General features: G+C 41.4%; 1 protein-coding gene across 1 annotated transcript in view; it reads right to left on the bottom strand.

The window, feature by feature from the left end:
- AMFR (autocrine motility factor receptor, E3 ubiquitin protein ligase) overlaps window positions 1–15,865 on the bottom strand; it is a 60,595-nt gene that overhangs the window by 23,865 nt on the left and 20,865 nt on the right. The window contains exons 5-10 of the mRNA XM_011961019.1: window positions 15,589–15,629; window positions 15,294–15,426; window positions 13,418–13,551; window positions 12,162–12,272; window positions 6,688–6,878; window positions 3,402–3,505 (exon numbers count right to left, since the gene is read on the bottom strand). Of these exons, the coding sequence (XP_011816409.1) occupies window positions 3,402–3,505; window positions 6,688–6,878; window positions 12,162–12,272; window positions 13,418–13,551; window positions 15,294–15,426; window positions 15,589–15,629 (714 nt within the window). The remainder of the gene's footprint in view (window positions 1–3,401; window positions 3,506–6,687; window positions 6,879–12,161; window positions 12,273–13,417; window positions 13,552–15,293; window positions 15,427–15,588; window positions 15,630–15,865) is intronic.

Genomic DNA, 15,865 nt, shown 5'->3' with positions numbered 1-15,865 from the left:
AAAAAAAAAAAGGCAAAAAAACTCATAGTTTTAAGAAAGTTTACAAATTTGTGTTGGGCTGCATTCAAAGCTGTCCTGGGCCACATGCAGCCCACAGGTTGGACAGGCTTGGTACAGGGTTTTGATTGTACAAAATGAAAAGAGTTATGCAGATGGACAGTGGTGATAGTTGCACAATGTGAATATACCACTGAAATGTACATCTGAAAAATATTAAAATAGTAGATATAACGTACTTCACCAAAATAGAAAAATTAAAAAAAAAATTCACTTTCTTAATATTGTCTGTCAGAAAAAGAATATGTACTAGCATTGGCTTGTATGTACCTATAAGCCTTCTGGAGCAACATAATACATAAGAAACTAACCCAGGCTGTTAAGGGGGCGTAGAAGCCGGGCACATGGGAAAAAGATGGGAGCATGACTTCACTGTATACTCCTCTCTAGGTTCTGAACTTGTAAATAAATGATCTATTCAAACATCTTAAAACAAATGAAACACTCCCCTGGATGCCACACCCCTATCAAGCTACCACCTCTACTGCTCTGTGTCCTTCTTCATAACATACTTCCTGGTATGGTCTATTTCTTCAGCTCCCATTCATTTCAATCTACCACAATCTAGTGTCCAACCCCTTAGGCCATGAAAAGTGCTGGTTCTTTTTCCAGCTAATCAATCACTCCCACTCTGCCAAATCCAATATGCACTTCTATGAGTTCATCTTGTAAGAATTCCACACGCTTGACTCCTCCCTCCTAGAAACCCAACTCCTCTGTGCTGTGCTGCCACCTTCTCCTGGTCTTTTCCCTCTCCACCAGCTGTCATGGCTCCTCCCTCTGCCAGACCTCTGAACATGGCAGGACCTAGAGCTCAGATGTTAGCCCTCTTCTCTTTGCCCCTGCTTTAGATGTCACCTCCAGGCTTCAATCTCCCAAATGTGCATCTCTCGCTTGATCTACTCACTGAGGTCTAGAACTGCCTACAGAGCATCGCAGACTTACCCAAACAGAACACCATGACCCATCCTCATGCCTGTTCCTCCGAGTCTTCCCATCTCAGTACATGGTACCACTGTCAACTCAGCTGCTTAATTCAAACCGAACAAGGCAGCTTCCATTCCGCCACTTCTCTCATCCCCCATATCCAACCAAAGCACCAAGTCCCGCCAGCTCATCTTATAAAACTGTCCTAAACCTGCCACTTCTTTTCACCTTTATTACCAATACCCCCATCCAAGCCCCTATGTGAGTTTGCCTTGACTACTGCAGCAACATCCTAATTGCTGGTCCTGTTGCTTCCATTTCTGACCTTCTATAATTCATCCTCCTCCCAGAAGCAAAATCATTCTGTTAAATGTCCTGTCAGTCCCCTGGTGGTGGTGGTGGGGTCTGTAAGAAGCTTTGAATGGCCTTCTAATACTTTTACAAGATCTAAATTTGCCTGTGGCCTGTAAGACCCTGCATGTTCTGGCTCTGAAATCTCAATTTATATCACAGTCTTGCTTCCCTATTTGCTAGGCCCCAACCATAATGACCTTTCTCAGTTCCTAGCACTTTCTCACCTCATAGCACTTGCACCTACTGTTTCCACTGCCTCCTCCCCCAATCCAGCTCCATCTCATCCTTCCTGTTTTAGCATACATATTACCCCTCAAAGAGAACATCTCCAAATGCCTCCTCTAAAATGCTTCCTCTGCCTCTACCCACCCACTCCACCACACTGTCTACCTTACTGCTACCAGAACACTCATCACCATCAGCAGTCATCTTATTTATATTTATGACCTGTCTCCCCAGTTAGTATCTACCCTACTTGAGAGTAAGACATGTGTCTACCTTACTGACATTGCAGGTGCTATGCTCGCCACAGTGCCTGTCTCAGGAACAGGCTCTCAGTTCAAATTTGTTCACTCGGTCAATAAGGACTAACTAATGAATGAACCAATGACCTTCCAAAGCACTGGCCGGGCTTATCCAGGTCAGCCAGAGGCCCTAATCCAAGCAGGACTAAGGTGGTTTGCACTGGATTTGCACTGGTTTGCACATGTTTCTCCATCATTGTAAAATAATAATAACACATTGCTTTGGAAAAATACAAAGAAACTTGAAGTATTCAAACAATATCCTTGAGCCAACAACACGCCTCAACATTTCAAGGCATATACACATGTGCATGCATACACACACACACACACACACACACACACACACACACACAATTTTTGGAGGCAAGGGAGGAAAAGATGGGGAACAAAAACACACATTTGGTGAGTCTCATACAATTTTTTTTTTTTTTTTGAGACAGAGTTTCACTCTTGTTGCCCAGGCTGGAGTGTAATGGCATGATCTCGGCTCACTGCTACCTCCGTCTCCCGGGTCCAAGCGATTCTCCTGCCTCAGCCTCCCAAGTAGCTGGGATTACAGGTGCATGCCAACATGCCCAGCAAATTTTTGTATTTTTAGTAGAGACAGGGTTTCACTATATGGGCCAGGCTGGTCTCGAACTCCTGACCTCACGTGATCCCCCTGCCTCACCCTCCCAAAGTGCTGGGATTACAGGCGTGAGCCACCATGCCCAGTCTCTTTGCTTTTTTTAGAGATGGGGTCTCACTCTGTCACCCAAGCTGGAGTGCAATGGTGTGAGTACAGCTCACTGCAGCCTCAAACTCCTGGGCAATCAAGCCATCTGCCTGCCTCAGGTTCATAAAGCTCTGGGATTACAGGAGTCAGCCACAGTGCCCAGCCTCGTAAAATTTTTAATGCAAGGCACATCATTCACTCCAGTCGATAATTCCCCAAAATATTTTGGCTAAAGGCTATATGCAGTGGCTCACGTCTGTAATCTGAGCATTCTGGGAGGCCAAGGCGGATGGATCACTTGAGGCCAGGAGTTCGAGACCAGCCTGGTCAACAAGGTGAAACCTCGTCTCTATAAAAATTAGCCAGGCATGGTGGTCCATGCCTATAATCCCAGCTACTCAGGAGGCTGAGGCAGGAGAATTGCTTGAACTCAGGAGGTAGAAGGTACAGTAAGCCAAGACTGCACCACTGCACTCCAGCCTGGGCAATGAAGGAAGATCCTGTCTCCAGAAAAAAAAAAAAATTTTTTTTTTTTTGGCTAAAATTGAAGGAGTCCCAAGGTAGGCCTAGATTACAACAGAGTGAACCTAGTAGTGTTCAGAAAAGGTTAGATTATCCGCCAAAGAAATAAAATGAAAGTTTCAAAATTTAAAACACAGGAATGTAAACAGTCCCAGTAAATAAAAAGAAGCCCCTAAAATTCCTTCTATTCTGCCAGAGCAGAGTAAGACCAACAAGGTCATATACCCAGCACACACGCTCTAGCTGTTCCTTCCCTCCTAATTCCTAGTGATCCTCTTAAAGCAGCTAGCAGGCCTTACCATTGCATTGAGCTGGGAGTTGCTGGCCTGTGTAATGCCAAGAATGTTGGTGGTGTGCATCACTTCAACCGAAAAACTTGGCAGCCAGCTCGCAATCCGAGACCCTGAAACAAACAAGAATCCAGCATAAGTTTCAGAGCCCTGACTCCTTCCCCCACTATCTGCTCTCACAGCAGCCACTGTAATGGCTGGTGTTCACTGAGGGCTTCCTATATGGCAGGCCTCTCATGCCAAGTGTTCCACGTGGACTAGCTCATTTAATCCTCACTATATCCCACATGGTACCTCCTATTATCATTCTCATAGTATCCTTCTCAAAGATACAGCACTAATACCCTTGGTCTTTGGTCTCTGAGGCACTTAGAAGTTAGCGGACTTGTCCAAGATCACACAGTTTAACTACGATGGCCACGATGTGAAGCCAGACAGGCAAGCTCTAGAACCCTTCACTGCTGAGCAATCCTGCTTTCCAGAGGGGCTGGATGCAGCCCAGCCTAGCACCCTCACACACTCAGCCTGGGAGACGAAGAAGCTTTTCAAGGCTCTAAGCTTCTATAACACATGAGCTTTGGCTCCTCTCTTTCACAAGCTACACAAATGACTATTCATTTGGAGGCATTTTCACATTTACTTTCAGGAAGTATTTTTTCTTTAATCTTAAAAGCCTTGGTTTTCTGATTCAAAATTCTTTTTAAATCGTGCTATTCTACAACACAGGCTTGTAGACTAACAGCACCAAAAAGTCTGCTACTTCTGTTATTTCCCAAAGAAAACAGGAGCCCAAGATACAACAGCACCAAGAATAGGCTGTAAAACAACCCAATATCAAGCTACACGTTTAAGGCTGCTTTTCATTCCTTCACAAAGAAACCCTGATGCATGGAATAGAAAATCAAGTGTGGCCAGGCGCAGTGGCTCACACTTGTAATCCCAACACTTGCGGGAGGCTGAGGCAGACAGATCACAAGGTCAGGAGATCGAGACCATCCTGGCCAGAACGGTGAAACCCCGTCTCTACTAAAAATACAAAAATTAGCCAGGCATGGTGGCACGTGCCTGTAATCCCGGCTACTCAGGAGGCTGAGGCAGGAGAATCGCTTGAACCAGGGAATCGGAGGTTGCAGTGAGCTGAGATCACGCCACTGCACTCCAGCCTGGAGACAGGGTAAGACTCTGTCTCAAAAAAAAAAAAAAAAAGAAAGAAATCAAGTGGAATGGCCATCTCAAAGGTCTGGAGATGGGTACAAACAAAATGTACCCATTTAAGAAATGGATACTTATTTCATGTACTAACTAGAGAGAAATAAAGTTGAGTTTATCTATTTTGACTAAATTTTTAGTAGTCATAATTCATAAAATAATGGATTGGATAGCCAGGTCTCATCTCCAATATTACTAGTATATTTCAGAAGTTTTACCTGGAAGAGCCCTTCATTCACAGCCACCAAATCAGGCCTCCTAAACCCCTCTAACATTCTGGGCCTAGCCAGCCAAGTAGCCCCACCTACTCTTCTGGAAGATACGACTCTACTCCCCCTGGTCCTTTCTTTGAGGGATTTCACCAACATGACACCATCCCCACTGCACCCCATTCTTGAAACTCAAATTGGGGATGTGACTAGCACTACTGCTAACAAAATTCCAGGGATGCTTGTGTTATAGTAATAATTATAAACATGAACTCACAGAATTTAGCAGTACTGGACTGTTGAAAATCAACAGCAGCTTGATGTGAATTAAGGAAGGATGAACAACCAGACCCTGATATGTCACAGTCTTAGAATTTTAAGTGTGGTTTTCATTACAACTCCTTTTAACACTGCTGGGAGGCAGAATATTTATATTTTATGGACAAAGCAACAGGGTTCCAGCTCTGATTCTGCCTGTGGTACTCACTAGGAAGGCTTCTCAATGATCCTTCATTATATGCTTATACATTATTAGCATACACAAATGCAATACATTATTAGCAAAGGTTAACTACTGAGCTAATTAAGTGTGCTCCTTGAAGGCATGGTTGATTCAGTTTTACTTCTCCACCCTCCTGCCTCACCCTGCCCATACTGGCATGGAATCGGGCAAAATGCCTGGCACCCCTCTGTTTGTTCTATCTCTATCCATCCATCTATCCATCCATCCCACCTAAATGCTTTCAATTAAAATTGAAATACAGTCAATGCGTAGCTTAACAACAGGGACACGTTCTGAGAAATGTGTTGTTAGGTGATTTCATCGTTGTGCCAACATCATAGAGTGTATTTACATAAACCTAAATGGTATAACTTACTATACGCCCAGGCTCTACGATATAGTCTATTGCTCTAGGCTACAATCCTGTACAGCATGTTACTGTACTGGAGGCAGTTGTAACAGTGCTAAGTATTTGTGTATCTAAACATATCCAACAGAAAACAGGTAGTAAAAATATGGTACAAAAAAATACAAAAAAGTACACCTGCATAGGGCACTTACCAGGAATGAAGCTTGAAGGATTAAGGCTGCTCTAGGTGAGTCAGTGAGTGGTGAAATGTGAAGACCTAGGACATTACTGTGTGCTCCTGTAGACTTTATAAACACCGTACACTTAGGCTACACTAAATTCATGACAAAATGTTTCTTTCTTCAATAAATTAAATTTAGCTTACTATAAGTTTTTTACTTCATAAACTTAATTTTTTTTTAACTTTTTGACTCTTGTAGTAACACTTAGCTTAAAATCCAAACACCCTGTACAGCTGTTAAAAATATTTTCTTTTTTATTCTGCAAGAGTTTTTCTATTTCTAAAAGTTTTAATTTTACTTTTTAAATTTTTTTTTGGCTAAAAACTAAGATACAAACACACACACTAGCCTAAGCCTACACAGGTCAGAAGCATCAGTATCACCGTGGTCCACCTCCACCTCTTGTACCACTGGAACGTCTTCAGGGGCAGTAACACAAACAGAGCTGTCATCTTCTAGAATAACAATACCTTATTCTGGAACCTCCTGAAGGACCTGCCTGAGGCTGTTTTACAGTAAATTTTTTTTGTATGTAAGTATGAGTACACTTTAAAATAATGATAAAAATTGTAGTAAATACTAGGCCACAGGAATTTTTTAGGTCCATTATCATCTTATGGGACCACTGCCGTATATGCGGTTTGTCATGGACTGAAATGTTGTTATGGGGCACATGACTGTATAATATTAAACTGGTCTGTACAGGGCAATTTATAATTAAAATAGTATCTGCCTAGGGGAGAACATCCCTTAGGTATAGTTTTAGAGGTTGAAACCAACTAACCATCGAAATGGAAGAAGTGATTGTGTTGGTTTAAGCGAGGTCTCCCTTCGGCTGCTGCTACAGGAACCAAATTCTCATCCAAATTCTCTCCTTGATGGTCTTCCCTGACACGATTATTGTCGGCAATATTAAGAGACATTCTGCATGTTGGACAGGAGGTGTCTTGTTCTAGCCAGGAACGAAGACAGGAGCTACCAAAAAGTCCAAAAGAACATACATCAGCATCCTCGATTGTTCCTTAGCATACTTTGTGAGAATTCACCCAGAAGTACTCTGGATCTATCAAATGTGCTCCAATTTGATTTTCTCTCCACCACTAGTGAGATTTAAGTGTTGAGAAGCATTTACGGACATTACCTCTTTGCCATACTTCACTTTAATACACTTCCAGCGTGTCCTGCTGGGAACATGAATCCTTTACCATATGAAGTCATCTACCAAGCTCCTGGTTGTGATCCCTTTTCAGTGGGACTTCCTAGCATGGTTCACCATCTTCTCATCCAACTCTATTTGGCTACTTCAAAATCCATGTGGCTGAATCATCCAACACCCTGGCCTCTCATATCCTTGAGTCCTCCACTCTGACACTCACGTCTTTCACTCTGCTTTAGCTACCACTAGCACAGTCATAGCCTTGGCCTTGTCTTCAAAATCTTGATGTCAAAAATCTCACTCATTCACTCAAGCTACTCTCCTTCCAACTCACTTATCTGGCACCAAACTTGCTAAGACCTCCCATCTGTTTTTTCCTCAAGCATGACAGCCCTACAGGTCCTTACCTCCCCGTTCCCCTGGCTCACCTGTAACTTCTCCTCTCCATTCACCACCTCAACCTCCTCCACCCTCTTCTCTTTGCATGCTACTTTCCCAACAAGGCTGAAGCTTCTTTTGCCCTCTCTCAGGAGATGATAATGCCTTAATTATGGTAGACACTCAGTAAATACTTGAGGTGTCCATTAAAGGAAAGGATACTAGAGTAAGAAGCAGAAAATGTGAGATCAGTCCCAATTCTCCCTCTAACTAGCTGTGTGATCCAGGCAAACCCTTCAGCCTCTCTTGACTAGTCCTCTCCACTAAAGAATGAGACGGCTGAATGAATTAATCTCCAAGGGCCCTCCCATTTTATGAGAATTTGTTATCTTTCTCTAAGCGCACAAGTAGGCACTCAGTAAAAATGCTGTATCTTCTTTTAAATATCTATGAACATGTATAGATATAAAGTTATAAAGGAAAACCTCACCATAATACGATAATCCTCAGAGTCTCCAGCAACCAAATGGTACATAAGTAACAGGAGTTTCCTAGAGGCCAAGATGGAGCTACTTCTTACTCACTCCGTGTCATGAGAGTGACAGTCGTGTTCCAAAATAATGTCATCTGTCTGTATGTATATACCCAACTCTATCATATTTTGCAATAATTAAATACCTATAATTTGTCTGTGATAATTTAGTCAAATAAGCAATTTTTTTTAAGTCCACTTCTCCTAGTGACACCCTGAAATCACACCACTAGTAGAATAACATTAGCCTTGCGGGGGATTACAACAGTATGTAAGATCCTTGCCTTCCAATAACGCTACACTGTGACATACTTTTTATAAGCAAATCTAAATTTATTTCACAGAGTGCAAAATCCTCCCACATTAAATATAACAGCCTAAAAACTCCAAGGTGAGTACAACTAGTTAGACATAGTTTTCTCTTTTAAAAAAAAATGCTAGAGCTCCTTAACTGAGAGAAATCAAACTTTAGAGAGAAAACAGATCTATTCACTGGACTCTGAAATGTTGCAAAAATATCCTCTATAGCAACATATTATCTAGCTATTGTGTCTGCAAGAATATAGGCATTACCTTTATCACAAATTAAAATGAATTTGCGGCCGGGCGCGGTGGCTCAAGCCTGTAATCCCAGCACTTTGGGAGGCCGAGATGGGTGGATCACGAGATCAGGAGATCGAGACCATCCTGGCTAACACGGTGAAACCCCGTCTCTACTAAAAAATACAAAAAACTAGCCGGGCGAGGTGGCGGGCGCCTGTAGTCCCAGCTACTCGGGAGGCTGAGGCAGGAGAATGACGTAAACCCGGGAGGCGGAGCTTGCAGTGAGCTGAGATCCGGCCACTGCACTACTCCAGCCTGGGCGACAGAGCGAGACTCCATCTCAAAAAAAAAGAATTTGCCTTAGATTCTCAGCACACAATCATTCCCAAAGCTACAAAGTAAAGCCAACCAAGAGCACATCCTAACAACTATTTGTTCACTCAACCCGAGGCAGATAAGTGTTTTAAAATTAAATCCTAACTCTTAAGCAACCACTGAGTAAAGAAGAAATCACTTGGGAAATGAGACACTTTGAGACAAATGAAAACAAAACCACAACATATCCAAACTTATGAGATGCAGTGGAAGCAATGCTCAGAGGCCAATTTGTAGCAGAAAATGCCTAAAAAGAAGAAAGCTCTCACATCAAAAACCTAACTTTATGCCTATAGAACCAGAAAAATAGCAAACTAAACCCAAAGCCAACAGAGGTATCTAGAGTAATTCATAGAGACAAAATATAGAATGGTGGTTGCCAAGGGCTTCAGGAGAAACAGAGAGGGACTTGCTGTATACTGGAGACAATTGCAGTTTCATAAGATGAAAAAGTTCTGGAGATAGATGGTGATAAAGGCTGTACAACAATATGGCTGTACTCCATGCCACCAGACCATATACTTAAAAATAGCTAACGGTAAATTTTTTGTTATATTTTACCAGAATAAAAAAACTATATTTAAGAATTATTACTAAAAAACAAAACAAAATTCACCACAATGAGATAACACTTCACACCCACAAGAATGGCTATAATAACAAAAATAGAAAATGACAAGTGTTGACAAGATTTATGAAGAAATTAGACCCCTCAGGTATTGTTGGTGGGAATATCAAGTGGTACAGCTGCTGTAGAAAACAGTTTGGCATTTCCTCAAAAGTTAAACAGAATTATCACGTGATTCAGAAATTCCACTCCTAGGCATATACCCAAAAGAAATGGGAACAAGTCCTCAAACAGATACTTCTCACAAGCACATGTTCCTACCAGCATTATTCACAACAGTCAAAATGTGGAAACAACCCAAATGTCCACTAATGGATGAATGGATAAATTGTTTAATTTATAAAATTACTTAAATTCACCCATAAAAAGTAATGAAGTACTGATACATGCTACAACTTGGATGACCTCAAAAACACTAAGCAAAAGACGTCAGTCACAAAAAGTCACGTTATACGATTCCTTTATATGAAATGTCCAGAATAGGTAAATCCATAGAGACAGAAAGTGGATTAGTGGTTGCCAGGTGATGGAGAAGGAAGGAATGAAGAGCGCTTACTTAGTGACTATGAGGTGCTATTGTGGAGTGATAAAAAGGTTTTGAAACTAGCGAGAAGGGTGGTTGCATAACATTGTGAACACATCAGCCACTGAACTGTACATTTTTAAATGGTTAAATGTATATTATCTGAATTTTGCCTCAAAGAAATTAAATCATAAAATTAATCTAACCATATGCTTGAAGATATTATTTCTGAGCTAAAATAGAGTTATTCTGAGTTTATTCTTCTCAACTAGCCTCCAAGCTCCTTAGGGGCTAACTGAAATAATTTTGAGAAATGTGTGCAAATTCCCTGGTCTTCCCAATCTCAACGAATGTGCACCGCTCTACACCCAACTGTCCAACCCGCACAACTAGGGAAACCCTGGCACCTCCTTCATTCCTCACTTTCCCTCGGCCGGTCTAGCATCACATCCTTCCTGATCCCCTCAAATCTGTCTTCTCACTAACTCTACTTCCACCACCAGAGTCCAAGTTACAATTTTTTTTTTTTTTTTTGAGACAGAGTTTCGTTCTTGTTGCCCAGGCTGGAGTACAATGGCGTGACCTCAGCTTACTGCAACCTCCACCTCCCAGGTTGAAGCAATTCTCCTGCCTCAGCCTCCCAAGTAGCTGGGATTACAGGCACCCGCCACCACGCCCAGCTAATTTTTTTGTATTTTTAGTAGAGGTGGGGTTTCACCATGTTGGTTAGGCTGGTTTCAAACTCCTGACCTTGGGTGAGCCACCTGCCTCAGTGTCCCAAAGTGCTGGGATTACCCCTGAACCACTGGAGCCATTACTAACCAATCCCCCTGGATCTTTTCAAACAGCAAATCTTACCCGCCAATCCTTACTTAATGTTCAACAGCATCTCACCACTCCCAATGGTCCTCCAGACCCTGCCTATGTGTCTTCTGCCTCAGCAGACACCCCTGTCCTTTACTCTCTGGGATTGGCTACACAGCTTTTCTTTTAGTCTCTTCCATTTCTTCCTGCTGCACAGATGCACCCTCTCTCTCAAGTTCCTAGTACCACCTGATCCCTCCTTTTGTTGACTTAACTCCTACTTATCCTCAAGAGTCACTTCTTTCAAGTTTGAGTCGGATTTTTTCATTACAAGCTCTCAAGAACCATGTTCCTTTGCTTTAAAGCACTTATCTCATTGATACTTTAAAATTCATAAATATGCCTGGTTCATTCACGTTTGACTCCTCCATTTGACTGTAAGCTACAGGAAAGCAATGATCACACTAGTCATTTTCATTTTATCCCCAGAGCCTAACACAGCACTCAGCACATAAAAAAAAAAAAAAAAATCTGTCAACAATGTATTGAGTTACTGAGACTCTAGCTCCAAAGCCCTATATGAAAAAGAAGAAGAAAAACCCTTTGAGACTCTAAAATAAAGAAAGGAAGATTAAAGATGCAAAGATCAGAACTTTCCCAATATGCAAAATTGAAAACACATGCAAAAGGCCAAAAGATACCTCAAGATCCATCAACATCAAAACATCCAACTTATACACACAGTCATTTATGTGAGATAGACAGAGTCCCAGTGACATTTTAGATCTACTTCCATCTGGAAGGATTACAGAAGAGACTATTTGTAATCCTTGATAACAGACACAGCTCTTCTGTGCTGTTTAGTGGTCCTGGTCTACTCCCCATCTCAATCCACTTCTCTGGTGAGATTTTAGGCTTCTTTTGGGCATACACAAAATGCAAAAGTATATATTCTCTCTCTCCCAGTTAGATAATAAGCTGTCTGAAAATAAGGACTCCCCGCTAATCCTTTCTTTTAAATCTTAGATATATTTGCTGTACTTCAGAGCTAAAATGGAGAAGAAATATGAAGACAGCTACCATACCCAGAAATTAAGATGGCAAACTATGGGTGGGAAACAGTCCTATGATGTAGGGAAGAGGCTAAGGAACAAAGGACACCCAAGAGCTTCCCAGAACACGTAGTGCCAGCAGCAAGGCCAGGCTGAAGTAATGTCCCCACTCCTTCCACTAGGATGAGTCTCAAGCCTGGGTACAAAAAGCACCCACACACCCTGGACAGAACACCCGTCCCACATGGCCCTTCACAAAGCCCCTACTTGTGGAAAAGATGTCCGCAGGGCAGTTTTCGCGCAGCCTGCATGGAGTCCCAACAGATGGCACAGTCATCATTGTTGACAGCCAGCTCCTCTGGAGTTGCAACTGCAAACCTGTGGAAACAAAACAAGCCCAGCAAGAACCTCGGTCAGTTCCACAAACACACTAAACACCACTTGATAGACTGCACCTGTATCACAGCACAGTTACAGAGAAAGCGTGTTCAGCAAAACATTCTTGATAATCAAAAATATAATTTACCTTCAAAGCCCATTAAAAAGTGAGTGAGAAACTTATGCACAGGAACTTTGTCTAAATAATGGCTGCTAGGCCAAGTGTGGTGGCTCATACCTGTAATCCTAGCACTTTGGGAGGCCGAGGCAGGAGGATCATGAGGTCAGGAGTTCAAGACCAGCCTAACCAACATGGTGAAACCTCGTCTCTACTAAAAACGCAAAAATTCGCCGGGTGTGGTGGCGGGCATCTGTAATCCCAGCTACTCAGGAGGCTGAGGCAGGATAATCGCTTCAACCCAGGAGGCAGAGGTTGCAGTGAGCCGAGATTGCGCCACTGCATTCCAGCCTGGTGACAGCGCGAGACGACGTCTCCAAAATAGTAATAATAACGATGACTGCTGTTAGTGAAGACCTCGGAGAACATATCCAGACAAATCAGAGAAGTAAGGCCCCCAGAGATCCAATCTGTGTCCCTGGCCACAAAGAAGTGATCCAGGCTGTCCCCCTGGGCACAAAGAGGATACCCATTAATCTTGTACCTCCAGGCGTGGTTTAGCCTTAGCTTGGCAAAAGAGTGCCTCCTTCAATGAGGTTAAGTATGTGTGTGTAAACATGTATATGCAGAGAATAACTGAGACCCACTTTCAGGAAATGAGCAGGGCAGAAGCCCAATGAAGCGTCTATTTGATAATAATGACAATAAAATCATGACGAATAAGAGCCTAATACTGAGCACTATGTGCTCAGTACCATTCTAAATACATGAATTATCTCACCAAATTCTCCCAAAAGTTCAGGCAGAAGGTTCTGTTTTCATCCCTAATTTAGAGATGAAGTAAACTGCCCCAAATCACCCAGCACCTAAGCAGGGATTCACACCTGGGCAGTCTGACTCCAGAGCCTCTCCTCTCCACCACTCTGTTAGCAGTTTACAAACATACGTTCTGACATACTCTGGAATCTGTTGTTATTAAAAAGCTAAAATGAGTAAACTTAGGCAACATCAACTTGTGCTTCCTCACCTGGCCTCCATGTTCCCAACCACACGCAGATAGTTCTTGTGCCGACGAATTCGACGCTGCACCTCATGAAATAGGTAACGAAGCTGCATAAAGATGACCAGGCTAGCCATGGATAACCAGATGTTGCCAAATAACTTAGAAAGAAAGAGAATAAAATACACAGTAAAAGTGAACGTGAACTTGCTAGTGATGAAGGCTCAGTATGCAGCAGAAGCTCTTCACTGTTGGTGATGGTGAACTGCAATATTTTTCAGAAAGGAAATACACAGATGTATCTCATTACTCTAAATAAGGCACATCCTCGTCTGCCTAGGTGCTCCACTGCCAGTCATCTTTCCTGAGAAGCTCATCAGAAATGGAAAAGCTTTATGCAAAAAGATGTCTATCCATGAAATTATAAAAGAGAAAATATGAAAATGAACAAAATGCCCAGCAGAAGAACAGTTAGGTTGTAAACTCATATAATGTAAAATTATATACTCATTAACTACATTTATTTATACTATACAACTACATATTACACTATTATATTTGTATATATACCAGTTCTGAAGGTCAATTATGGGAAGACAGATAATAAAAAAAGCAAGATATAACTATCTTTATCAAACTAATACATGATAAAAAATACGTAAAAATGTGAAATAGTAAATAACCGAATATAATCTAAATAACCCACTGTGAGATGTGGCTTATTAAATCATGGTACAGCTATCTGAAGACATTTTTATCCTGAAAGTATTAAAATGGCTTAGAAGAACTGATGCTAGCATAGGAAAATGTTCATAATACATTAGTTTTTTTAAAAACTATATGTCTATATGTCTAAAATATGATCTCAATTTATGAAGATATGTACTCAAATACATAAAAAGAAGCAGTTAAACACAACAAAATCTTCAGGAAACAAGCATGAGGAAAAAAATTAAAATTTAAAAAAAGAAGACAAAAAAATCTTAACAGTTATCTTTGGCCATTTGTCCCCTTTTTGAGGGGGGAGGGAGGCTTTTTTTTTTCTTTGAGATGGAGTCTCACCCTGTCGCCCAGGCTAGAATGCAGTGGTGCGATCTCAGCTCTCTGCAACCTTCATCTCCCAGGTTCAAGCAATTCTCTGCCTCAGCCTCCCCAGTAGCTGGGATTATAGGCATGAGCCACCACGTCCGGCCGAGCCTCTTTTTTTAAATAAAAGAATTACAGGCTTTCTTTAAAAAGTATGTTTTCAAAGTTTCTTTCAAAAAGTAGACTTAGAAATATGCCCTGTCTAGCCCAATAATTTTTAAATGCTACTTACTAGGCTTATAATTTAAATAAACTGCCCACCAACTATTTTAATCCTCACCATTATTAGATCACTGAAAGGCCAACCAATGAAGCAGATCTATGACACTGTAACTTCTAACACATCAAAGTAAAATGTAAACAATGATGGTAGTAGGAATGTAGGAATTAAGTATAAAGACTTTTTTTAATTACAAAGATGGAAAATGTATGAATCCATGAAGTAGCTAACACTGCAGGAATTCCCATTACCACCTACAAAGTAACTGCTAAATATTTAAAGCCATAGAAACTGGGGAAAGGCAGCTTCTTAGCTTCATGCTAAAAGAATAATCTATTGACTTGGTCAGCAGAGTTAACTAAGTCTCCCAGGACAACAAACACCTCCTGAGTTAGGCACCAGCCAAAGCAATTCCACGGCACTGCCTTACACCCAGTGGCAAAAAGAGGGAGGGTTTGCAGCCACATTCATTTTTAGTCTTTTAAGTAGTCCATCTGCATCTTATTCCTAAAGTTTCACTTTTTAATGAAGAAACCATTACTGTTCCTGATTCTGAAAGATTTGCCCTCTGTTAGAGCTTCTTCTGAGGAAACTTACCAACATGTGAATATGGTGCATGAGGTCCAGGGACAGGAGAGTGAGCTCCATGACGAAGTCTGTGTAATAGACGTATGTCCCCTTTCCTTCCCACGTCCCTTCGTGGTTGAGGTCCCAGAGGTGAATTACGTATCTGTAATGAAGAGAGAAAACACTTTAGTAATTTACTGTTACATCTGAATTTGGTTTAACCATATTGTAATTTAGTCAGATTTTTATATATTTCATACTTGCTACATCTTAAAATCAACTGTATGAGTAGGCCTCAATCACCTCCCTCTCCAGTTTCACTCACCGTGAAATCACATGCGCAGTCCTCACTGTCACAAGAAGAGACTATAAAAAACGATATTTTCTTTTTAGTAAAATTTAGCGTTGCTCAGACCAAACTTATTTTTTTATAAAATGATAAAAGACAAACATTTCTCAGTTCAATTAAAAAGCAGATTGTTCAAGTTTACCCATTATTTTATTTTCTCTGCTTCAAAGTTCCATAAAATATTTTTATGACATAGAAACTCAACATTTTTTTTTTTTTTTGAGACGGAGTCTCGCTCTATCACCCAGGCTGG

Source organism: Colobus angolensis, unplaced genomic scaffold (genome assembly GCF_000951035.1).
Source record: "Colobus angolensis palliatus isolate OR3802 unplaced genomic scaffold, Cang.pa_1.0 Scaffold531, whole genome shotgun sequence".
Lineage (NCBI taxonomy): Eukaryota > Metazoa > Chordata > Mammalia > Primates > Cercopithecidae > Colobus > Colobus angolensis.
The sequence above is the reverse complement of the archived record's forward strand: the minus strand, read 5'-3'. Positions and strand labels throughout refer to the sequence as shown.